Consider the following 27,321-nt stretch of genomic DNA (forward strand, 5'->3'; position numbering starts at 1 on the left):
TTAACCCATCTGGTAATTGAACCCAGGAGAGCTATAAATGTTTTTCTGTTTGGATTAGAACATTGTCTTGATGTGGCTTCATATTTTCTGATTTCTACCACAATCCCCAGCTTTGCTTCACACTCCTAGTTTCGAGGTTAGAATAGAATAGAATAGAATAGAATAGAATAGAATAGAATAGAATAGAATAGAATAGAATAGAATAGAATTCTTTATTGGCCAAGTGTGATTGGATACACAAGGAATTTGTCTTGTTGTAAATACTCTCAGCATACATAAAAGAAAAGAAACATTTGTTAAGAATCAAGAATCATAACGTATAACACCTAATTATAGTCATAGGGTACAATCAGCAATCAAGTTCACTCAGTAGCTGCGTATCCAGACAGCTAGCTAGATATCATTCATTCCAGTCCATAGGATGACACAATCTAAGACAGCATGCATTGTTTTGTCTATGTAACCAGTCTACACCTTAGTCATGAGGCCAACATGTGGTGCTGTCCTACCCACCTTATTGTGGGTCAGCTTTAGGTGCAGTGATTAACAGATTTCCCAATCAGTAATTAACAAAGCCAATTCTGATTTTCCACTTGTAGGCTGAGACTGGGTGTGGAAGCAAGATGAACAGACAGCTACCACAGTAGCATGTCAGAAATATTGTGCTTTGCAATTATCCTGCAGTAATAGTCTCTTTCAACACCATTAGAGAGCGTGATAAGCTAGAACCTGTAGCAGCACCAAAGATCTACAGAAAGAGACTAAGTTCAGGTTACTTCCTCACTCAGTTAGTGTTATTGCTGCTACTTCTCTCTTAAAGTCATGTCAGTCTAGCACAGGGGTGTCAAACTCAAGTCCCATCGGGCGGATCCAGCCCAAGGGGTGCTTAGATCTGGCCCCCAAGGCCGCCTTGGAAACAGCAAAGGACTGGTCTGTGGTGCCTTTGCAAGTGAAGTTGAGGCTTGGGAGGGCCACTTGTGGTCCTCCTGGCCTCCGTTTTCAGCTGTAACAGCCTCCTGCAGCCCTCTGCCAGTGAAAATGCAGCCCCCTGAGCTCTGTTTTTGCTGGCAGAGGGCTAGCAAAACAAACTAAAAACAAAACATATGAATTTAGTATTCATTTTTGAAAAGATTTAAGCCTTAACTTCTGTAAAAATTGTAACATTAATTATGTTTATTTTAATATACTCAAACAGTTTATTCATATTAATTTTGGCTTGACATTGATTTTATTAACTTTGCCATGAAGTGTAATTTCTGCACAGGATTACATTCCAGTCCCATCTCCATTAATTTTGTAATAAATTAAATCTATATATTCTCTTTTAAATTTGTGAAATAGTAAAATTATTTCAGCAACTTTTCTATCAGTATTTTTGGTTTTGAAAATTACCGCCCCCACAATACCCTTTAGAATAAACTACAAAAACTTTACAATTCATTAAACAATCCAGCATATGAAATACTGAGATTCAGTTCTGGTAGTTTCACAGTTCATCCTGCTCTTCAGAATCACTGTGGTGATGGTGGTGATAAGAAGCACTTTTACTGGCTGATAGAGAAAATGCAGTTGGGGAAATGGGTCTGGATTCTGGAATATGTTCTCTTCTGTATTTCTCAATGTATGGTTTGGCTACTTCCCAAACCTAGGAGTAGAAAATTAAAAAACAAACTAGTTAGAAGAAAAGGCCAAGTCTGATCCTGAAACTCAGCAAGATATTGGAACATATGTCAATATAACTAATAAACAGGAGGCACGCTAAAATTAGGAACAGGCAGCTGATGTCCTATATGTCTTTTGCCCTACAGGTGTCTGCTACGGGCTATAAAGCTAAGACTCGTGGGGTCTGAAGTTCAGACTATTTAGAAGGCAATTTTTAAATCATCCACCCATCCATCCATCTATCCATCCATCCATTCTGATTTTATTAATGTAACTGATTGAAGTCAGTTTGCCCATATCACCAAGGCAAGATAAAAAAATCCTCCCAATTATTTTAATTCTGAAATTTTGTATCTCTGCCTAATACCCTCTTTAGTAACAGGAGAAGAAATGCTTCCTTTTCTGCCCACATTTTACAGCTTCCATTTTTGCATTACCTAGTTTGAATATTTGTTTTTATTGGCTTGCTAATTATTTTCTGACAATTATTTCTGATTTTGTTTTGTTTCCTGACATTAATTAGCTGGCCTGGAAAACTTTTCACAATGCAAAACAGACAAATACACTGCTCAAAAAAAATAAAGGGAACACAAAAATAAGATCTGAATGAATGAAATATTCTTATTAAATACTTTGTTCATTACATAATTGAATGTTGTGCTGACAACATAATCACACAAAAATTATCAATGGAAATCAAATTTAGCAACCCATGGAGATCTGGATTTGGAGTTACACTCAAAATTAAAGTGGAAAAAAACACTACAGGCTGATTCAACTTTGATGTAATGTCCTTAAGATAAGTCAAAATGAGGCTCAGTAGTGTGTGCGGCCTCCACGTGCCTGTATGACCTCCCTACAACGCCTGGGCATGCTCCTGATAAGGTGGTGGTGGATCTCCTCCTACACCTGGACTAAAGCATCCCCCAATGCCTGGACAGTCTGTGGTGCAATGTGGATGGAGCGAGGTAGATGGAGCAAGACATGATGTCCCAGATGTGCTCAATTGGATTCAGGTCTGGGGAACGGGGTGGGCCAGTCCATAGCATCAATGCCTTCGTCTTGCAGGAACTGCTGACACACTCCAGCCACATGAGGTCTAGCATTGTCTTGCATTAGGAGGAACCCAGGGCCAACCGCACTAGCATATGGTCTCACAAGGGGCCTGAGGATCTCATCTCGGTACCTAAATGGCAGTCAGGCTACCTCTGGCGAGCACATGGAGGGCTGTGTGGCCCCCTAAAGAAATGCCACTCCACACCATTACTGACCCACTGCCAAACCGGTCATGCTGGAGGATGTTGCAGGCAGCAGAACATTCTCCACGGCGTCTCCAGCCCCTGTCACATCTGTCACATGTGTTCAGTGTGAACCTGCTTTCATCTTGAAGAGCACAGGGTGCCAGTGGCAAATTTGCCAATCTTGGCGTTCTCTGGAAAATGCCAAACGTCCTGCACGGTGTTGGGCTGTAAGCTCAACCCCCACCTGTAGACCTCGGGCCCTCATACCACCCTCATGGAGTCTGTTTCTGACCATATGAGCAGCCATATGCACATTTGTGGCCCGCTGGAGGTCATTTTGCAGGGTTCTGGCAGTGTTCCTCCTGTCCCTCCTTGCACAAAGGCAGAGGCTGCGGTCCTGATGCTGGGTTGTTGCCCTCCTACGGCCTCCTCCACATCTCCTGATGTACTGGCCTGTCTCCTGGTAGCGCCTCCATGCTCTGGACACTACGCTGACAGACACAGCAAACCTTCTTGCCACAGCTCGCATTGAAGTGCCATCCTGGATGAGCTGCACTACCTGAGCCACTTGTGTGGGTTGTAGACTCCGTCTCATGCTACCACTACAGTGAAAGCACTACCAGCATTCAAAAGTGACCAAACCATCAGCCAGAAAGCATAGGAACTGAGAAGTGGTCTGTGGTCACTGCCTGCAGAACCACTCCTTTATTGGGAATGTCTTGCTAACTGCCTATGCTTTCCACTTGTTGTCCATTCCATTTGCACAACAGCATGTGAAATTGATTGTCAATCAGTGTTGCTACCTAAGTGGATAGTTTGATTTCACAGAAGTGTGATTTACTTGGAGTTACATTGTGTTGTTTAAGTGTTCCCTTTATTTTTTTGAGCAGTGTATATTTGAAATAAATATGCTATTATCTTTTCACAGTAGCTGCTACAACCCTAATTCAGCCTTGCTTCTGCTGACTGGAAATTCTGAGAGGTATAGTCCTAACACATCTGAAGAGTATCGTTAAATATTTAACATTTTGTTGTTAAATTGTTGTTAAATATTTAAATATTTTTCACAGAGCACTGAATACTAAATCTTGTAAGGAATTATGAACAATTGCTAGACACACAAAGTTACATGCATCAGTGCAACATAACAACAACTTACCTTCTGATCCACAAGCAATCGATGAGTTGCTTCGATGTCTGGGGCCATAAAACGATCTTTTATCCAAGGCCTGAAAAAAGTCAAATTAAAAACCTAAATTTAGTCCTGTTAGTATGGTTTTGTTAATATTTGACCAACGTTCCCTGAAGCTATAATCCATAGGAATCATTGTTTGATATACCTGACAACAGACCGCACAAGGTCATAGACTTTCTCCAATGGGGTTGTACTCCTGAGGGGGCGTAGAAACTCAATGCCCTGACATGCTGCAAGCAGTTCTATAGCCAGCACTAGTAAATACAAGCAATAGGAAAATAATTGGTTAGCTGAAAAGAGTTCAAGGTATAACACTCAACATTTGGAATCACAGAATCCAGTTGGCACTTTGAGGATGTGATCGAGAGTGGAATTCTGAAGAAATTAAACAATTTTTTTTCATTTACTTTACTTTACTTAACTTACTTTACTTTACTTTACTTTACTTTATTGTCATTGCACCTTGTACAACAAAATCAAACACCATCTTCAGTGCACATCATGACCATGACCATGAAAATAAACACAAACACATATCCTTCACCCTCCACACATTGAACCAAAAACCCCTGACACTGCACCAACACTGCACTATACAGCAGAATTCAAAAGAGCTGCTGCCCTGGGATAGAAGCTGTTTTTCAGTCTATTTCTCCTTGTTTTTATTATTCTGTACCACCTGCCAGATGGTAATAGTTCAGAAAAAGGGTTCCCAGGATGAGATGGATCTTTGAGAATGTTTTGAACTTTCTTAAGGCATTGGGAGCTATAAAGCTCTTTCAAAGAGGGGAGAGGGCAACCAATGATCTTCTGAGCAATGATATTAACCCTCTGGAGTGCTGTCCTATCTGCCACTGTGCAATTGGCCAACCATACAGAGGTGCAGTCTGTTAAGATACTCTCTATGGTACAGCAGTAGAAGGTCACCAGCAGTTTTTCATTCAGTTGTTGTTTTTTCAGAAGTCTCAGGTAGTATAATCTCTGCTGGGCCCTTTTGACCAGGGCTGCAATATGAGCATCCCAGGTCAGGTCCTCTTTTATGGTAACACCCAGAAACTTAAAACTGGCCACTTGCTCCACTCAGTCTCCATTGATAAGCAAGGGCTGGATGTCTGATCTGTTCCTTCTATAATCCACTATAAGCTCCTTGGTCTTATTGGTGTTGAGGACCAAGTTATTGTCTCCACACCACAAAAGTAATTGGTTCACCTCATCTCGATAGGCAGACTCATTCCCCCCTCTCCCGGAGATGAGTCCCACCACTGTTGTATCATCTGCAAATTTAGCAATAGTATTACTAGTGTGAGTGGGAATGCAGTCATGCATATAAAGAGTATAATGTAAGGGACTTAACAGGCAACCCTGTGGTGTACCAGAGTTAAGAATAAGGGCTGAAGAGGTATGATTACCTAATCTGACCCCCTGTGAGCAGCCAGACAGGAAATCCATAATCCAAAGGCAGGTTGAATTAGAAAGTCCAAGGTCCAGAAGTTTAGACACTAGTCTATGTGGAAGAATTCTGTTAAACGCAGAACTAAAATCCACAAAAAGCATCCTCACATAACCCTCCCCACCCCCACTGTTCTAGATGAGGCAGAGCAGTGTGAAGAGTGATGGCTATAGCGCAATGATGGCGAACCTTTTTGGCACTGAGTGCGCAAACCGGACTGTGCATGCATGTGCGCATGCCAGAGCACCAGAAACAGAAAGTCCAGTTGTCTGGTGTTTTGGGGGCATTTTGGGGGCTGCTTTCAGGCCATTTGGGGGGCCATTTTCAGATGGTGATTTGGGCTGCTTTCAGGTTGTTTTTTGGGCCATTTTCAGGCTGTTTTCTGGCGCTCCACCACCTGCGAAGACCAGCTGGCCAGTGTGCACATGTACACCAGAAACCAGAAGAGTAGCTAGCGATGACATGTGTGCCCACAGAAAGGACTCTGCGTGTCACCTCTGGCACGTGTGCCATAGGTTCGCCATCATGCTATAGCGTCCTCTGTAGATCTATTTTTCTATATGCAAACCGGTGTTTATCAAATGTATGAGGAAGACCAGAAATGATGTGATGGCAGACCAATTTCTCAAAGCACTTCTCTTCTGATTCAAACCCTTTTCCAATAAAAAAAACAATAGCCAAAGGGAACAGAAACCTTTTTATGAGTCTTATGAATCCCTGGTTTAAAGGCTGCTACAAACTAATTAACTTTGATAAGCATAAACCTCACCAAAACTGTGCGAGACTGCCAAGAATCACAGATAAGTAATATTTCACAACACAAGAGTCTTCAAATACCAACTAAGATACTGCAATGTCCACAACGCTGGAGTTTCAAAAAGTTTTTGCTTCCTACAAAGAACATCTGATTCACAACTGGCTTTTGTCTTCTTGAAGGAGGGGCATTACCTTCCAGCCTTACACCTGACTCGCCTGTGCTGCTGCAGCTGTTCTTTCCTATGAGCAGCTCTGTGCGTACACGCACTTGGCACAGGCTCCTCCGAAACCTCCTCATTGCTGCTGCCAGCCTCACAATCTCTGAAGGCAGCAGTCCACTCCCTAATGGTCCTGGCCCCTCATCTGAGTCCTCACTCTCCTCGGTCATCCGCACCTGCTGCCGGCTAACCAGAACAACTTCATGATGATAGGAGGGAGTGCTACTGGTCTGTAATCGTTGAGGTTATTGATAGGGAACTTCTTTGGCAGCAGAACAATGGTGGAAGCCTTCAAACAAGATGGAATAGTGGACTGGGATAAAGACTGATTGAAGATCCTGGTAAAGACTCCAGCCAACTGATCAGCACGGTCTTTAAGCACTTGGCCAGAGATACCGTCAGGACCGGCAGCCTTTCTAGGGTCCACAGCCCTCAAAATGCTCCTCACTTTCTGTTCCTCCACAATGAGGTGGGGGCTACAATTGGCTGGTGGTTGTATTTTATCTATCTCTGATTTCTCCATTTCAAAGTGAGCAAAGAAATGATTCAGTTCCTCTGCTAATGAAGCATCCCCCTCAGCAGGGATGACATTGGTCGGTTGATGGTTTGTAATTTGTTGAATCCCTTGCCATATCTGCCTCATGTTATTGCTATAAAAATTATCCTCTTATAATCAGTCTTGTCCTTTCAAATACCTTTCTTCAGATTAGCTCTGGCAACACTGTATCTTGCCCCATCACCGGACCTAAAGGCCTTGGTCTTGTCACACAAGAGGTGCTGGACTTCCTTGGTCATCCCGGGTTTCTGATTAGGATAGATCCTAATACGTTTATCCACAGTGATATTATCTGTGCAGTGTTTGATATAACACAGAACAGTTGCAGTGTGCTCCTCTAGGTCAGGGTGATAAAAGATGTCCAATTTGTGTTCTCAAAACAATGCTGAAGTTGTTGGGAAGCATCTTCTGGCCAAAATTTCACTGTCTTTATTATAGGCAGAATCCATCTCCTAAGAGGGATGTACGCTGGTACTAAAAGCAGTGACATATGGTCTGATTGTCCCAAATGTGGTAATTGTATAACCTTATAGCCATATTTGATGTTGGAATATACTTTGTCCAATATGTTTGCTCCTCTAGTAGCACACTTAACAAGCTGATAGTATTTAGGGAGCACTGCTTTTAAATCAGCTTGATTAAAATCCCCCGCTATGATATGCACAGCATCAGGATACTTATGCTGCTGATTACTAACAATGTTATACAAGAATCCCAAAGCTATGGTAGTACTGGCATCAAGTGGGAGATAGACTGCTGTAATCAAAACCACGCTGAATTCCCGTGGAAGATATATGGTCTACATTTAAGAGTCATATACTCCAGATCCATGGAGCAGTGGCTGTTTACAGTCTTTGTATTGATCCACCAGCTTTTGTTCACATAAAGGCTGAAACCTCCCCCTTTGATTTTGCCAGAATCTCTACTCCTGTCCTGCCAGTGAGCTATGTAGCCTTCCAGCTCAACAACTGCATCTGGAATGAGTGAATGAAGCCAAGTTTCTTTGATTAGCAAAACACAGCAGTTCTTGATGAATTTAGTCTTTGCAATCTGTAACTTTAATTCATCCATTTTGTTAGTCAGAGATCTTGCACTGGTAAGAAATATACTTGGAATTGAAGGCTTGTGTGGAAACTTACTGAGCCAAAAGAAAATCTCAGCATGACATCTTCTCTTCCTCTTCCTGTTCCTCTTTCTCCGCCTCTTCTTCCTTCCTCCAGGGATAGTGATCCATGGCTCTCCCAGGGTCCTAGCAGCCTCCTTCGGTATTTTATGAGAATGTATAAAATCATCCGTAATAGCCTTTTGACATTTCAATCCAATTTGTAACAAGGCTTGCTGACTATAGATGCTCCTTGCCCCACAGGATTCAATCAAGGAAAGGATCCAAAACACACAGAGACTCATACACACTATACACTTGCCAATAAATGCAAGAGGTTAATCTGTAGGTTAAATATTAAGGGGAAAATAAAAGTCAAATTAGGACAATGTATTTATTAGGCAATTCAAGACCACAATTAACATGCATTGTACAAACATTAGGCAAACCTATAAACAACAAATAAACAATGAGGGCAAACACCATAGTCATAATATTGGTAAATGATGTAATCATGAAACATACTCTTTATTATGGTCGTAAACAGCATACAATGATTCAATAATATCCAATCCATTAAGAATACATGTGCATCAAGCTATTCATGGCAAAATAAGATACGTACAGAATAATAATAATAAAAAGGGTAGGGCAACTTTTTCACTTGAGCTACCTTAGCCTCTAATGAAGTATACAATGACAATCTATCCAAGATCAGCAACTAAAAACGTATTTTTGGTTTGATACATTTCACAATCTTAGGACTGCTTAAAATATATTTCAAAGCACTGAGCTGTCTGAAGGAGCCTAAACATACCCCTCATAATAGTTCTGTACTTTAAAAAGTCTTGCTATGTCACTTAGATGATAAACTCTTCATCTATCCTCAAGCTCATTAGAGATGTTAAAGAATTTAGCCACAGATGCTGCTGGAAACAAAGGCTAGTTTTGAATTCCAGCAGATTCATGGCAAAATGGATGCCAGCACGAACAAAGTCTCACTGATATTCATGCTTCCAAACCTGACTCACTGTTGAAAATGTATGAAGTTATCAGGAATCTTTGCTTTTTCTTCAGCAAAAAACCCCACCTCCCCATAGTCACAGCAGATGTGGCCTCACCTCAGGGACTGATTCTCTTTTATAGTATTCTCTGAAGCAGTTCTAAGAAAAGCCTGCTGTGGACTATGATAGGCAGATCTTTGACTTTTGTGCATACATATACATACATAAAATGCTACATATATCATAAAAATAACAAAAGAAATTAAAACAACTAATAAGTAAAGGAAAAGGAGAGGAAGAAAACTTAAAAGTGACAAAGAAAATCATTTTTTTCAGACAATATTTGCTACTTTACTCTTGTAGCAGCAAAGCAAAATTTGGCTACCTTATGAGTAATAGTGATCTTATGATCTGCTAGAACAGGGGTGTCAAATTCGTGGGCCATGGGCCAGATGTGTCATGCGCTGATGCCCATACCCGATTTAACGAAGGAGACAAAAGTCGAGATACATCACGTGATGATAACATGACGCCACAACTTTGATACCCCTGTGTTAGACGATAGGAGACATACCAATGATATTGGGGGGAGGCCAAGAGCCAGATGGTCTTACACATTTTCAAAGGAAGTAAATTCTCTGTAGATTTTAAAAAGACCAATCCATTTGTGTCTGGATGGCTGATTAAAAACAAGCCCTGTCAAGCAAGGAGCAAGAGGAATCAAACTGATTCACTCATTCAACTATTCGTATCCCTAACATTGCTACTGCCGGTCTTGGAATCCTGCTTTTGTTCAGCCTCACAGGAATCTAACACACAAATGTACCTCATGAAGCCTTACAGTGCCCTGTGTCTTTCTAGGAGGCTGCTACTGAGCACTTTACCTTGTTCCACATGCTCAATGACTTTAAGCGCTTTCCTTGCAGCCCATCCTCCCATGGATACATGGTCCTCTGTCGCAGCACTGGTTGAAAGAGAGTCCACAGAAGAAGGGTGGCACAAAGCTTTATTCTCTGAAACTGCAAAAGCCCAGAAGAAATAAATGCTGGCCTCAAAAGCGAATAATAATGGAAATAGCATCCCAATGTAAAGAACAGTCAGCCATGAAAAATCTTTGTAATAGTGTTGTATTCAAAACCTCAGGCCCTGGTCAAATTCTAATTTCAATGTATCCTTTAAAGCCGAACGCCTACTTAACTATCTACATGTAACTGTTTACAGATTCAAAATTTAAAAAAATGAAAAATATGAAAGATACATAAATTGGAAAATTGTTTCAGTTATAATATTTTGCTACACTTCCTTTGGCAGAAATAATGGCTTCCAAATGTTTCCTGTAGGTACCTAAAACCTTTCTGCTTCTGCTTTCAGAATGTTTTAATACTCTTCTCAGAACTCTTCTAGCTTAGACATGTTGTCAGAGACATGTCTCCTGGTATGCTTGAATTCTTCTTACAGATGTCAATAATGTTCATCTAGATATTGTGCAGGCAGTGGTTGGATTCAAATAGTTTAACAACTGGTTCTCTGACCTAAAGATGTCTTCCAACAACCAGTTCACCAAACTACTCAGAAAGTTAACAACCGGTTCTCCCAAACTGGTGCGAACTGGCTGAATCCCACCACTGTGTGCTGGCCTTCCATAAAATTTGTATTTTTTTTTCTTTGCTAACTGTCATAGTTGATTGGGAGGTAAACTTCAGATTGTTGTCTTGATGAAATAGCCCAACTGTGGTGGGATATTAGCTTCTATGATATTTCTATATAACTGAGTGCATTTTTTCATCTACCTACCCAAAATTTCCTATGCTTAGGAAGGCTGAAACGAAAACTCAGTGCTATAATATTATTTACACACACACACACGCCAGATTATTATTTATCCTAAGAAGATATTGGATATAGGGAATTGTAGTATCAATATACAGAAGTATTGGCATAATGCCAGATTGTAATTGATAACCCTATATACAACAAGTCATGCACAAGAATAAAACTGTTGTGTATGCAATGCAGTACTATCATAAAACAGACAGGACATACTGTTATTAATACTCCCAATTTCAAGTGAGAAGTTCATATTTTCCCAAGTCCTTAAATTACTGTGAGCCCAAGTACTCACCCAAGGCAGCTGCTGTGCAGTGTGCAATCATGAAGCCAGAATTTAGTCCTCCTTCTGTAACCAAAAACGGTGGTAATTCACTGAGTGATGGGTTACAGAGTCGTTCAATTCTCCTTTCACTAATTGCAGCAAGTTCATGAACACCAATTGCAAGGTAGTCTAAAGCCTGCAAATTAAATAGTTTTAGACATAGGAATTTTAGCCTTCTCCACCCCTCGCCAATTCCAATGTTAGCAAATACATGTTAGAGAAAGAAATTTTAGACACCTACCTTGGCTGGATATTCACCATGGAAATTTCCTCCAGAAATTGTCTCCTTCCGGTCAGCAAAAACCATCTTTACAAAAAACATTAAGAATTAACATGACAGGTTTAAAAATTATTCCTTTGATCAGATTAAATTCCACATTTTAAATTATATTAATTTATTTACTTATTTCATGATACAGGTGGGACTTAGCAAGTCATTTTAAAGTAATTTGAATGAGAGGTAAGCACCTACCCTTTTGAGGCATAGAAAAAATATGATAAAGTCAATAGGCTTGAATGTTTTTTGCATAAATATAGAATTGAAGATTGGTTGCTAAATATAGTAAGAGAGCTATAATAATGGAACTAAAAATAAAGGGGCATAAATGGAATATTTACTAAATGGTTCAGTTCTGAGCAAGAAGTCAGACCAGGGTACATGATGTTGCCTTAAATGTTTAATGCATTAATGTAGAAAGATAGTGGATACTATGTAGCTTCTTGTGAGGAATAAATCATTTATCTATCTATTGTCTATCTATATTGATCATCGCTCTATCTAATCTAATCTAACCTAACCCAACTTAATCTAATAATATATCTTGTATCATCTATCTGTCTCACAACCTAAGTTCACTTCTTGTAATAGAACTCCTAAAGGGAAAAAATCAATTTATTTTTAAAGGAAATAAAGATACCGGATTGTCAGTTGCACTATTGATCTCTGTGGTAATTATGTTCTTTACAAAGGCAATTGTGTCATTCACAACACCATGAACCTATAAGAAAAAGACAGGTGTTAGTTATTTTTGGTAAACAATTATTCATTTTAGAGTTAACCTTCCCAACCTGTCACCATCTGTATGTATTGAACCATAACTTTCTACATTCTCAGCCAATATAAGCAGATGCTTCAGTTTAAAAAGTCTGTTAAAACAAGTCCACCCTTTCCATCTTTATTGATCAAACAGAACATTAGTTTCATAATAATGCATGATATTTTGTAGACAACAAAAAGTATGTAACGTATATTTACAGCATACTTTACAGGGTTTAAGTCAGATTGATGTTTGGTTGGATCACAAGTGTGGGTAGAACATACAAAGTTAAGGAAAAGTAGATATTGTGTTGACTCAAAAAATAATAAATAAAGCCTGCAAAATATCTCTAGTAAGTTTCCTGTGCAATATGCTACATGCGTTTAATAAGTTTAATTATAACTACAGTGCATGCAGCAATGCTTAACTTGTTGTAAATAATCTATTCACATGTGACACTTTTTCACTATTGTTAAATTATTCTCTAGAACAGGGGTGTCAAACTCATGGCATCACAGTGTTGTCACATGATGTATCGGGATTTTTTTCCCCTTCGCTAAACTGGGCATGGGCAGGGCCAGCACGTGATGCATCCAGCCTGCAGGCTGCAAGTGACACCCCTGCTCTAGAATTATTCAACTAATTGTTGAATTATTATTTGAAATGATAGTGCCATATAAATTCTATTTCTGTAACAAAGATAATCTCTGATTAGATTTTTTTTTTCATATAGTATAATCTCTTTGAAGTCAATCTCAGCTCTTGGTGACTTTAATAAAGATGTCCATAAAATGTTGGCAACAATAGGAAATGGTTTATTACTGTCTTCTTCCAGGCTGTTTTTTGCAAGTACCATACTAAAGCCCTGATATTCAGGATAGGATCTACATACTATGCTATATCCCATCAGAATTACCTCTGAAGTTCAGACAAGATTGCCTAGATACTATATTTTGCTCAGACTGTGAATGTTTAGAGGCCCACATGCTGAAGTAAGTCTCTTTCAAGTAAAGATTGAGTGAAATTTTCCTGAGAACAATTAGAAAATTATCTCCTTCACCTAAGAAGTCGTTTTCTGAAATTAGCCTGCAGGCCTGGTATTTCCTGTTGATTTCCAATCCATGTGCTTCCCTGTCTAACCTTGCTTAATCTTTCTGACTTCAGTCAAAGTTGACTGCATGCTGCCACTTAGCTACATGCAGATGGTTCTACTTATTAACAAGTGCCATTCTTAAGTATAATTGTTGAAATTAATATTTTCTGTTAATGTCATCAGTTTTACTTGTGAATTGCAGTTGCTTATAAAACTAACTTTGGTTAACTTGGAAAGTATATTAAGATCCTGACTACATACTGTATATCTGAAGGAATTTCTGAAGTTTTACCTGAGGGCAACAACGTAATGTGTATGCATCTTGCACTCTATCACAAAATCTATGCGATTCTGTCAAAGAAACAAAGCAATTATTATTTAGAATATCTGCATTAATATTTTGGTGAAATCTTCACACTGCTGTATTAAAATATGGAATATGCATTGAAATATTTTGTAAATGAGTTATGTGGCAACTGTTTCCACCTCTGTAACTCTGGATTCACATAGCAACACTTACAAATATACTGAACTTTAGTGATTTGGCTTTACTTCAATTCCATGTTCCTGGTCTTTTTTGTACCTTGTTTTTAATTGGAGATGCGGCCACTAATCTATATTCAGTCCTTGGTCTCTAAGTTCTTGATTTGTTTTTAATACTCCTTGGGGATCTAAAACTTCATAATATATAGCCATCTTTCCAATTTCTAGGGTATTGGGGTGTATCAATGCCTCCATGGCGGATACCCATCCTGGAATTTTTATATAATGTTTGTTTTTTATTTCCCCCCATATTCACATTAATGAATCTCTAATTATATGTCTTTCAAAGTAAGCTTGGGTCTTACTTCCTGGATTTCACATGAAGGCATGCCACTCTGGCTGTAAATCATGCCCCTCTAAAGTTAAGATTCTTTTATTTCTTAGATTTTCCCAATCTTTAATCCACATTAAACCTGCTGCTTTGTAAAATGTTTCCCAGGCAGGGAGTCCAAATCCACCTCTGCTTTTATTATCCTGCAATGCACTTAATTTTATCCTTGCTCTTTTACCTGCCCAAATGAATTTTGTAGTCATTTTATTTCAATCCAAACATTTTTTATCCAATTTTACCAGAATTGTTTGAAAGAAGAAAACTAATCTTGGTAAAATATTCATTTTAATAGCCGTGACCCTCCGTCGCAGAGATAGCTGTATTTTCTCCCATTTTTCTAAGTCTTTCTTTATTTGCTGTACTAAATTTATATAATTATCTTCTTTTGCTTATTGTTGAGCATCTGGCTATAAGCCAGATGCCCACATATTTAACTTTCTTTGCAATTTGTAGACCTGTTTCTTCCACTAATTTCTTTTTCTGGTTATCTGTTAATTTTTTTGTTATCACTTTGTTAATTCAACTACTTCCCCAAATTTCTCTATCTCCTTCATTAGCTTTGGTCCTGATTCTGTTGGTTCTTCTGTGAAAAATACAAGGTTGTCTGCAAATGCTTGGGCCTTATATTCTTCTTTTTAAATTTTTAACCCTTTTATTTCCGGATTAGATCTAATTCTTATCAAAAAGATTTCTAAAGTTAGGATAAAGAGCAGAGGTGAAAGAGGACATCCCTTTCCTTATTTCAAATGAATTTGTAGATTCCCCATTATTTATTATACGAGCTTTCTGAACTGAGCAAATTGACCCTATCATTTTTCCAAATCTGCCTCTGAATTTCATATCTTTTATCTGCTGGATCATAAATTGCCAATTTACCTTATCAAAAGCCTCTTGGGCATGCTGATAGTATTTAGCGCAGCCTGTTTCTCTGGATGGGCCTCATAGTACTCCAGTGCATTGATTACTGTTCTTGTTTGTGTTTTTTATTTGTCTTATTGGTAAAAAGCCATTTTGGTCCTAATGTATTCTACTATTCAATATTTTTTTCATTCTTTCTGCCATAATATTCATAAAAATTTTGTAATCTATGTTTAATAAAGAGATTTGTCTATATATATTTTTATCTATGTGGTATCTGTGCCTTCCTTCAATATCAGGGCAATGTAAGCTTCTCTCCATGATTCTGATAGCCTTACTTCCATTAATACCTCATTGCAAACTTCCAAAAGTATCAGATCAATTGCTTCTTCTAAACTTTTATAGACTTCCTCTGGTAATCCATCCATTCCTGGTGTTTTATTATTTTTTTTGTTTTTGGATTGCCTGTCTATTGTGGTATCCCTATTTAACATTACCCTTTCTTCCACTATTAGTACTGCCATAGTCTCCCCTTTTAGATAGTGATTTATTTTCTCATCCCTAATTTTCTCTTGCTTATAGAGCTCTTTGAAGAACTCTTGTGCAATCCCTTTTTTCCTTTCCATATTATATTGTATTTTCCCTTCTTTATCCTGTAATTGCTGAATCGTTCTTTTTTTCTCTTTCCTTTCTTAATCTATAAGCAAGCCACCTCCCCGGCTTATTGGCATGTTCAAAGTGGTTTTGTTTTGCAAATTTTAAAGCTCTTAAATTCTTTTCCTGTTCTAATATATTTAATTTATGTTTGGCTAATTGCTCATTTCCCAGTTTGTTTTGTAGTTGGGTTTCCAAATCTTTAATCTCATCCTGTAATGTATTGTATACACACATATAGAATATTTAGAATTCTACAACTACCGTAAATAGTAGTCATGACTCAAAATATTACTTTAAATTAAGCAGAAATGTCATTTTCAGATTTTTTTAAAAAGATTGTACTACTTGTAAAATTTATATATCAACCCCCAATGATTACTCACCTGCTATTTCAGAAGGATGATGATCAGAGTCTAAAAGGGATCTGAATCGAAAAGCTACCTCAATCTGCCCTTGATGTGGTCGCAGTGCATGAATATCTGATTTAAAGTAAGGATAAAGAGGTAAAATATTTTCAGAAAATAAATGAGGGAGGATTGAGGTTTTACCAAATTCACTTTATGGGCCTTTAAAAATTGAGAAAAACATGAAGATATGGAAAGAAAATGTGCCTGTGCAAGGCCACCCAGGGCTTCTCCTGGGACCCCTGAGGCACCTCTTTCTTTGTTTAATGACCCATGGGTTATTATTTAATGACTGCATCAGGGAAAGCAGGAATGGGGGAAGGTAATATGGCAAACATGTGGACAATTCCCTTAATGGCTGTCACATCTTCTAACCATAATGGGTAGCCTCCATTATGGTTGTGTGCCAAGAACTACCTGTATAGCAAGAATATCAATGGATCTCAAGTTATGATTTATACAACAAAAAAGGATATTTAGAATTTAGTGGATTTCACTGCATTTATATAGATAAGGAATGTCAAAACAATATTTTTGGAGGTGTAATAAGGATAATGCATCTTTAAAACAGATGTTTTTACAATGCCCTATACTTACCAAGTTTTGGGAGAAAATAATGGATTACGTTAACATGATTGTATGACAAAAAGCTAAAATTGTCAGAGGAGTTGTATATATATGCCACAAATATATGCCACAAATTTGCAAATTAATGCATATGTTTTATATAAAATCTGTAATACTGTTGTTCATTGCTTGGTGGCAAGCTCAGGTGACTTACAGATGGGGCCAAAAGTATGTTTTAGAATTGCTGAGGGATTTTCTGGAAAATGTCTCTGGATAAAGAACATGTGGAAAATAATGAAGTAGCAAATTACTACAGAGGGAGAGAAAGGTCAGTATACAAACAGATAGTCTATACTATGCTTTAAAAATACCAACCCGTATCAAAGGCTTTTGTTGTGCCCTTGAGAACTTCCAGTGTGAGGGCAGCCACAATATCAGCTTGTCTAGCAATTGCACTGGCCCTTTCAACTGCTTCGCATCCCAGAGAAGTTATCATTTGTGTTCCATTGATAAGAGCCAGACCCTTCAAAGAAACATCAAGGGTTATATTCTGCAGAGGTGGTATTCAGCAGGTTCTGACCAGTTCTGAAGAACCGGTAGCAGAAATTTTGACTAGTTTGGAGAACTGGCAAATACCATCTCTGACAGGAGATTTTACAGTATCTTTACCCTGCCACGCTCACTAAGCCATACCCATAGAACCAGTAGTAAAAAAAATTGAATTCCACCACTGATATTCTGTTAGTTTTTCTGTTCAAAGACATGTGTATGCAGGGGAGGGATTGTACTGGTTCGGACCGATTCCTGCGAATCCCTTGTTCCAATGATCAGCTGGCTCAGAACTGGTTTGCTGCGACGAGCATGTGGGCTCGCCCGCCCGCCCTTGCTCTTTCCTCTGCTTTATTTCCTTTGTTTAGAGCACAGCTGATTTGCACAGCAGAGCGGTTTGCCACTCTTCAGCTTTTGGAGTCACAGAGGCTGCAGTTGAAGGTTAAGTATGGGCTTTTTAAAAATGCGGAGCACGCGTGCGGAGCACATGTTTGGCATGAACATGCACCATCACAAAACTGGTTGTTTTACCAGTGGAATCCCACCCCTGTGTGTATGACCTTCTCATATTTTCCTGACTCAAACAACACAAAATGTTTTCTCTCATGCTTCAATCATGCTTCAAGGCAATCTCAGGAAACAGCCTGGGTGGGGAAAGAAGCAACTTAACTCCTTTGTTCCAACATTTGTTCAACTTGAAATTACTTTTCTGGCAGTCATATCTCATGGTTGGCTACAATTTACCTTCCTAGCAGTCCTGTCATCTATAAAACTCCATGAAGACATGAAGCTTCAGTCTGAATCTCTTGAGTGTTGCACATATAGTTAATTTACTATTTAAATTTAAGATCTCTTTTCTGTAAGTGTCTATGCAGAGAAGCAGTAAATGCAAAACACTCAAATGTATTCCATTCAACTACACAAGGAAAACTTTCACTATATAAAGCAGAGTTCAATTAATCCTGCGCTGAGTACTCACCTGCATTTTAGCCACAGCTAAATAAGAATATGTAAAAGAAACTTATGTTGATCTTGGGTATAGGAAAGGTATGAAATAGCTAAAAGGGAAGGAAAAGATTGCATAATCCTAAAAAAGAAGGAAAGTGGGAGAAAGAAACTGTTTCCCTATGCTCAAGTCAACATTACATTTTTCTCTTCAGAATATACAGACCTCTTTGATTCACTAAAACAATCCAGTGCTGCATTATGTATATATATATAATAAATTATCTGCCAATCAAAACTGTGGTACTAGGAAACAAACATGTATTTTATTACCTCCTTTGGCTTCAAAGTAATTGGTTTGAGTCCATGAGCTTCCAGCACCTATAAGGCAATACCAAGAATGCTTATTAAGTGAGAAAAGCTTTTCAATTGAATTGAAGTTTTCAGAATTCTACATCCAAATATTTTGAAATATCTAACAGCTGTGTATTCTAGAACAAAAATAAGGAAGTAGCCTTAACTTTGCATTCAAGTTTTAGTTTTGATTGAACTGTTGTTTTGAATTTCCAGATTTTTCTGTTTCCTTTTATTGAACTTATTTTTTTACTGTACGTCACTATTTAACATATTTGTACTGTAAGAAATGGAAGGTTGCCCACGCCAGCGCCAATGTTTTTCTTCAAACTGCCTTAATTTAGTGAACTGCTTCTCCTCAGGCAGTAGGTAGCTTCTAATTGCGTTTCTTTCAACACAAACACACACTTTCCCAGGACCAGGACCCCCGGAATGTTAGTGGTTTCAGTTATATAGAGGCTTTTATTCATATTCTAGCAATCTAGAGTACAGGTAGTCCTTGACTTATGACATAATCAGAACCAGAATTTTGATTTAAATTGTTGTGTTTAAAAGTTAGGCACCACAGGACTCTAATTTTGGACCATTTTATGGCAGTTGTTAAGAGAACCATGAAGTTGTTAGTGAATTCATTTTCCTAAGTTGATATTTTTTGCTGGAAACTGGCAAAAATGTCAGAAATCAGGAAAAAATTGCAAATTACATCACTGTGCAATCAATGGATCAACCAGTCATAAATGTGAGCATGTTGCCAAGCACCCAAAATGCAATCATAGAAGAGGGGCACAATATTTTACAACAGATCTTTTTTTTAAAGAAGATATAGAATCGGGAGATCTTTTTTTTTTTTTTTACATTTTAAGACCTTACTGCAAAAGTTTGAAAATAGCCTTCTTCCCTTTTAATGGATGTTTTAATGGACCTTCCCATCATCACATGTATCCATTTACATTAGAAAGTATCTCTCTTACATATTTTGCATCAGCCCATCCACTCTTTGGGGACCACATCTTTCCTTCGCCAATGAGTCCCAGGGCAAGATGAGAAAGAGGCGCTAAGTCTCCACTGGCCCCAACAGTCCCTTGCTCTGGAATGTAGGGCAGGCAGGATGCTATGGAGGAAAATTACTTTGGTTAGGGCTTCTCTTTGTTTGAGATACAGCATTTTGTCTCCTCATCTTTAGCAGAGCCTTTTAATGATAGTGTCCACTGAGCAGGAAGGCAAACCAAAATCACCCTGTTGCCTCTCAGCAGGGACAATAGAATCAGCTTTCACTATTCACTATCACTATCCTAGGTTACAGGGGTGTCCACCATACATGGTGAAATAAGTCAAGATGGCAACACACATTAAAAAGAACTAGTGGAACTTTGATCATAGCCACCATCTCAACTTTTTAAATCTGGCTGTGCAATCAACCCCACCCAAGTTCCCCAAAGTACTTCAAGTGCTACAATTTCTTGTCTTCCTCACAATTCATCAGTAAACCCAATAAAAATTTAATTGTTACTTAGGTGAGGGGAACATGTTTACATGCATTTTTCAGGTGGCAGATGGAAAGGAGGGAAGGCTTCTTGTTTTTTAAAGTGTGCTGAAAATGAGATCCTTGTCAAAGCCATAATGACTAAATATATAATAATTGCTGTTATTGCTGTCAGCAAAAGATACTAAATGCCACTACATCATGATGATCTTGCCTGGCTGGGAAATGAAACTTCTGCTAGAAAACAGCCAAGTTCCAACAAATAAACAATTGAACCCTGTGTTCCATATATTCTCTACTTGAAAGATGTGGCTACCACTATATTAGAGCATTACGGGTTATAAATGATATTGATGTTGGCAAACATGGCTCAATTCCAGCATTCTATCATTTTATTCAAAATGCAATCCACTACTTTAAATGCACAGAGAAGAGAGAAAGATTGTGCTCCCTTTTTCATAAGAGATTCTTCACTTGTTAGTAAAAAAACTTTACTTTCTTCCAAAGGATAACAATTGTATTTGAAATACTGAAGTCTAGAGGAAAAATATTAGGAGAACACTTATCATGTTTACCATTGAATGCTTCAATGACTTGCTGAAGAGTTTCTAATGAAAGTCCGCTGTATCCTTTGGCTAGCACATTTATCCTCAGAGCTAAGAGCATACGGCATCTCTCTGGAATCAAAGGCTTCCCAACTCCTGAAATGAACATGCTTATTTCAAGATTAACAGAACAAAAATTATTGTAAAAATGACTATAAAATAATTAGAAATGAATCCTCCATTACCTGCAGAATGTGACCGGATTAAGTTCACTTGTAGCTCCCTCAGGGAGAAAAGAGTGGAAAATAGTTCAATTCAAACTATATAATGAAATTAAATTTAATGCAAAAAAAATAAAGAAAAACTATGGAAATTATTTCACTGAATTAAAAATAGTTTTGGCTCAGGCTGACCATTTAGAAATTACCTATATTTTCTACAAATTTCCTTTTAGAGAATTCAGAAAGAAATAAAAGTGACATACTGTAGTTTACTGTTTGGAATAACAGTCCGTGCAAACTTCCCAAAGCCTGTTGTGATTCCATAGACAACTGAAAGAAACAGATACATTATATTTGTTATTATTTTGTTTCAAGAAAGAGACTTTGATATGTTTACTGCGATCACTGTTCAGGTAGGACTGTATAGGGCTCTGTAATCCAGGGCCATCTCAAAGTATCGCTTAGAAAATGTTATGTGATAGTTGCAGCAATAAAGACATAGACAGTGGGTGGGCATGTCACTATAATCAGTATTGTTCATTGCAGCAACCTCATTGCTTTCTTCCTCTCAAAATGCTTTATAACCAGGGCAGTTTCCTTGGGCATGTGCATAATTATCTGCTGTAGTTCCTTTGGCTGCAGTTGTCAGGATTCCGGCAGTTACCCCCCCATTTAAATCATGGGTCTCAAGCTAAACTTCCAAAACTTCAAAAGGATTTATAGGGAGTTAAAATGTCCAGCACTGCCTGGATATAGCCGACTCTAAGATACATAATTCATTGTCACCCTTGACCCTGGTTTTCCCCACCCCCTGGGTGTATCGTAATTCATATTCTCCAATGGGACACATCCATAGCCAAGAGTAATCAATCATGCTCTCCAGTTAGAATTTTGTGTGGTACAAACTTCAGTCACCTAGCTACTTTCTTTAAAAACTATTTATGGAATGCACTTTTGGTTTCCAAGCTGCTGCACTGCTTCCCTTCCCTTTCTGTTGGAAACTCCAAAAAGACCATAGAAATATTTTATGAGTTGACAGTAATCCTGAATCATGCAGCTCACATAATAGTATATCTCAGAAGATATCACATGAAGATGAAACATCATCTTCATGCTACCTTTTTCATACCGGCGGGTTATTGTATTGATAGTCATGGGGGCGCTTTCCCCACTTTTTAACTTTCATTCTATCCCAATGACTGCAACATAGCTGATGAGTCTTAATACCTTTTTATTATTTTAAATTAAGAATATGTTTTCTCTTTTTCTACAGAAAGCAGTGTTTCTTCCCAACTGAATGCATTTGGCATTAGGGCAGCAGATACAAACTCAGTTCTATTTCTATTACCACATTGCTATGATTTGGGTGTGTAATAGGTTCATTATGCTTGTTTCAGAACAAGATTGGCAAGAGGATTTTGTTTGCTCTCAAGTTCTAGGAATACAACATAAGAAGCAGAAGAAGAGAAATATTGGTCTGTGCTCCCAGAAAATCATTCTATAAAATGAAAACAATGGTTACCTCTTTGTTCACTTATAATACTGTCAATAACATCTCTGGATTTTTGGACTCTAATTTCAGCTTCAGGAGTAAGCTGGAAAAAAAAGTTCTTACTTATTTTGTGTTTTAATTATGGATAAAGGGCAAAAACATCAAACTCTCTCCAAATATTTACCTTGATTTTATATAGCCCCTTTCCTAAATTGACCAAATCTTCTGTTGTCAAACTATTTCCATCTAAATAAAGATACTGAATGAAACAACTGTGTCAGAGAAAATAACATGACATCAATAATGACAACCAACTGTAATCTGTGGGGTTATTGCTGATGCTTGTGCATAATCAAAGGCTTTGAAGTGGAATCATCAGAGTTTCTCTTTCATTTTTACTTCTTTAATTTTTATATTGTTCTTCCTTCTGGAGGACCACACAACAGTTTATAAGAAAAAAATAAAAATAATCTTAATAATATTATTTGCATATTTATCATCTAAATTATAATGTAAAAGAAGAATAAACAAGGATTGGGAGAGAATAGGAAACAAACACATTTGGATTTATATTCCAAGTTATGGAGCCTGTATTATGGAGCAGACTTTAATTTCAGTTCCACTAGTGTATGGTAATGGCAATTCTGGTTGCGGTGCTATTAATTTGATCACATGTGGACATGAAATTGCTGAAGGCTGCTAACTCTTCCTAAGTCACCATTCCTCCATACCTGTTCCGATTCTCTATATCTGTCTCTGTATCTATATCTGAAATAACATATAAGGAAAATAAACATGATAAACTGGTAGATTATACATTTAAGAATATTTTGGAACATTTATTTTACTTTTGTTCATTTAAACTTCTTTTTAGGCTACTGTTATCAGCAAGGGAAAGAATACAATTATGCACTAAATTATTTTTCAAAGGATACAAATAAACACCTCCTGGCTGAGATGGAGTAAAATCTGGGGACATTACATCTCCTTGTATCACTGAGGGGAAAGGGAAATTAATCGCATGAATACATAGATTTTCTTCATTTCTATGTCCAAATAAGTCATGTCTTGGTTACCTTTCTTTGATAAGAAAAATACCCTGCATATTCAGAATCAAGCACACTAAATCCACTGGGAATTGTGTGACATATAAATGTAAACCATCTTTGTCATCTTCATTATCATCTTTGTCATCATCATCATCATTTTATTGAATCATTCAAACTTTATTATGACATTTCCCTTTATCTCTTTATGCTTTCTTTTTTCCTAATTCCCTTATTTATTTAAAAGATTTGTATGGCCATCCATCTTAAAGTACCACTCTGAGCAGCTTGCAACAACAAATACAAATATAAATTAAAAAAAAAACAGTAAAAAAACCCAGCCAATTCACAATCTTCCATCTCTACCCCAAAAGAACCTGGGAGAAGTCAGCTCTCTATGCTATTATTTGCACATACATTCTCCATTTTGGTGAGGATTATGGAAATAGCAGTCTAATTTATATTGTTAACAATAATTACAGAAGGCCAACATGAAGCATAAGCCTAGAAACCAAATCCCTGTATCAGAAGATTGATTGTCAAAAGCTTGATAGTGGATAGGGAGGAATGATAAAGGACAAACAGCATAGAGACAATTGCTTTTCAGCCGTTGAAATCTGGGATGTTTGCAGTTGAAATCTGGGATGTTATGATGAATGTGACATCAAAGACAGCAGTTTAGATCTAATATAGTTTCTTTCAGTTTGTTAATAAGGAAAATACATGGTTTGTAAAACTTCTTCTAACAATGCTTTTAAGATAGTTGAAAGTAACTGTGACTAATTCATTGTACATTTAAAGCTAAACATGTTCCTGATGTTGGTTTCTCTGGAGACCAGCTTATTATTATTTCCTGTCATCTTTTCCTTTGGGACCATTTCAATTCATGAAATGTATCATTTCCCTTTGATGTACACAAGATATTTTCAGACCCGTAATATGCAGTTTGCTCACCAACTTCCACAAACTCATTGTCCTCTAGGACATCCTCCAAGGCATCATCATGGTCCAGCAATCCAAGTCCTTTGCAGCATCGTACAAAGAATGTTACTTCTTCCACTGAAGCAAATCCTCCATTGTCAGGCTTGTTTTTGATGTAACGCCTCAGAGCTTCTTTTCCCAGCCATCGCACTGTGCTTGTCCCAGTTTGACAAGGGACAGTGAGCCATTCCCCTCGGACATGCACCGTGTATTTTGGCATACCTGTCTTCAGTTCAGGATTGTCCTGTTACTAGAAAGCTTCAGTTTAAGGCTGAGCACTTCTCTGATCTACATTCTGCAGCCCAAGCCACCTGACTGGCTTTTACTGTCCCAATCAGAAGATCAAAAAGCCACCCACCCACCTGGAGGTTCCTGGGCTCTGCAAATAAATCAGGATATGTACATAACCAAGTATCTGATGAAAAACACAGAGCAAAGCAAGTCTTTGTAAATTAAATAAGCACAATAAAATATTTGAATTAACTCTGTAGCCTGTTTTGTTTCATTTTTGTTCTTGAAAGAACTGCTTCCTAAACTTGGAATCAAGTGATTCCAAACATTTGACTGAGATAAGAGTTATCTGAATTTAACCTTTTCCCTTTTGATCTTTGATCTATTAATTAAAATATCCCACACAAATTATTTTTTTACCATGTACCCACCTTCAAAAGTTTTACTTGCTTGAATAGCTAATGCTGGCAATGTCTCCAGATGTATTCAAGCTCTGCAACAATACTTGCTACAAAAATATGTCTGATATTAAGTATGTCAAAGGAAAGTACATAAGTTATTTAATTGACCGAGCACTTCCTTTTTTGTTGTGCGAAGAACCCTAAGTTTTTAGACCCTGGCATTTACCATTAAAAACAAATTGGGTTCAGAGTTGCTTTGAACTCTGATTGCACCTAGCAGAGCAAACATTACTCAACTCAATCATATTTCTGTGTACTACAAAATAACATTCTTTTGGTGTGTTGATAAAAAGAAGTAATAATGTGAACTCCTGGCTTGATCTTCCATCTCTTCTACCAGGGATATACGAACCTTTAACCCTAACTGGAATTGAAGAATATTATCTCCCATCTAGGCACTTTAATTTTTTATTTTTCATGTCAATTGTAACTGCAGAACCTAATAAAAATGTACGGATTTACAATCATGAGCCAATAGTTTTCTATAAATAAGTCTGCCTTCCCAAATTCACTATCCAACTCCATTCTAGATGAAGCCATTCAGAAATGAGCTTAGAGTTAGGAGGACATTTTCCTTCAAGTAAGTTGTAATTTTCTTTATGGGCAAATTTTGAAATAAAAGATTACTCTAATGATAAAATCAGTATTGATCACAAGGTAACCAGGGTAAAGCAACAACCTTTAGACTTCAGCCCAAACAGAAGTCATATGTATAGTAGACCTATTAGTATTAATCATTAATCCAAATGTTAATACACATTTAAGTAATATCTGTTACAGATTTCTCTGGTGTATTATTTTACATTGAAATGCAGCTCAGATTAGAAGCAAAAAACCATACAATAAAGATGGCTATGGGGAAATAACACGGAAGTACAATTCTTTATACATGCAATAGTCTTCTGGGTTTATTTGGAAGTAGCATGGGAGGACTCTCTACTAATTTCCTTTTAGCTCTGTTTTCTCTAAAACATCTTCTTCCCTCATTGCAGGCAATAACTCCCTTTTTGTCTAGGCAAAAAAAATATTCAGCATATTTCTAAAAAAAACACCAACTAATCACCTTCCATAAATAATATGGAGAAACAAAAAAGGATGACAGCTATAAATCTTTAGCTATCTATAAAATTAAAATATGGTTGTAAAAATATTTTAAAACATTAGGGAATTGTGGCTGCATCTCGAGATCACAACAGACCAATTATTATGGTCACACAACATATATAGGGACAATGTCTCCTATCATTTCTATTCAATCTAAACAGATCTAGCAGAGGGCATGCTCTGAGCCCCTTCCAGTGGTGGGATTCAAAAATGTTTACTACTGGTTCTGTCGGTGTGGCTTGGTGGGCGTGGCCAGGGAGCGTGGCAGGGGAAGGATACTCTAAAATCTTCTTTCCCACTTCACTCCAGAGAAAGGATAGTGCAAAAACCCATTCCCTCCTCACCCCACTAACCTGCTTTCCACTTCCGTTCTCCTGTGCAGGGCAACAAAAGACCCAGCTGATCAGCTGGGACTCAGGAGGCAGAGAAAAGATGGGGGCGGGGCCAGTCAGAGGTAGTATTTGCCGGTTCTTTGAATTATCAAAACTTCCACTATCAGTTCTCAAGAACCGGTCAGAACCTGATGAATACCTCTGGCCCCTTCTGTGAAAACCATGGTATCTTGTTAAGACCCTGCAGTTATGGCTTTCCAACAGTACAGGTAGTACTCAATTTACAACCACAATTGACCCCAAAATTTCTGTTGTTAAGTGAGACATTTAAGTGAGTTTTGCCTCATTATACGACCTCTCTTGCCACAGTTGTTAAAAGAATCATTACAGTTGTTAAATTAGTAACAAGGCTGTTAATTGAATCTGGCTTCCCCGTGACTTTGCTTCTCAGAAGGTCACAAAAGGTGATGACAAGACCCTAGGACACTGCAACCATCAAAAATATGAACTAGTTGTCAAGCATCTGAATTTTGATCATGTGACTGTGGGAATGCTTCAACAGTTAAGTGTGAAGAACGGTCGTAAGTCACTTTTTTAATGCTGTTGTAACTTCAGTCACTAAACAGTTGCCAGCTGAGGCCTACCTGTAGTACCTGCCCTACAGAACAGCATCCCTCTGAAGATTCAGATGCCCCTGACATTGTTAGCCTTTCGCAAGGCACTGAAGCCTAGCTGTTCCCCCAGGTGTCTG

General features: G+C 37.9%; 1 protein-coding gene across 3 annotated transcripts; it reads right to left on the minus strand.

Moving 5' to 3' along the window:
- Positions 1 to 193: 193 nt before the first annotated feature.
- Positions 194 to 25,338, minus strand: HAL (histidine ammonia-lyase). Of its 3 annotated transcripts, none has more exons than XM_026698396.2 (20): positions 24,416 to 25,338; positions 23,351 to 23,411; positions 23,147 to 23,183; positions 22,600 to 22,674; positions 22,446 to 22,518; positions 21,187 to 21,253; positions 20,948 to 20,985; positions 20,733 to 20,858; positions 19,646 to 19,785; positions 18,654 to 18,701; positions 17,202 to 17,349; positions 16,239 to 16,334; positions 13,759 to 13,817; positions 12,254 to 12,334; positions 11,578 to 11,643; positions 11,307 to 11,472; positions 10,069 to 10,203; positions 4,244 to 4,352; positions 4,063 to 4,132; positions 194 to 1,645 (listed from the first exon to the last, which is right to left on the minus strand). In XM_026698396.2, the coding sequence occupies exons 1-20, from the start codon at positions 24,660 to 24,662 to the stop codon at positions 1,487 to 1,489; spliced, it is 2,001 nt and encodes a 666-aa protein (XP_026554181.1). In that variant the 5' UTR covers positions 24,663 to 25,338; the 3' UTR covers positions 194 to 1,486. The 3 variants fall into 3 exon arrangements, 2 of the variants coding, with proteins under 2 accessions (XP_026554181.1, XP_087790738.1); XM_087934612.1 differs by having other exon boundaries at positions 25,105 to 25,276; XR_015743846.1 differs by lacking the exon at positions 4,244 to 4,352 and having other exon boundaries at positions 24,416 to 24,986.
- Between the last annotated feature and the right edge of the window lie 1,983 nt (positions 25,339 to 27,321).

The sequence above is a fragment of the Pseudonaja textilis genome, chromosome 5 (assembly GCF_049901715.1).
Source record: "Pseudonaja textilis isolate UNSWEBS1 chromosome 5, rPseTex1.2, whole genome shotgun sequence".
NCBI classification, from domain to species: Eukaryota; Metazoa; Chordata; class Lepidosauria; order Squamata; family Elapidae; genus Pseudonaja; species Pseudonaja textilis.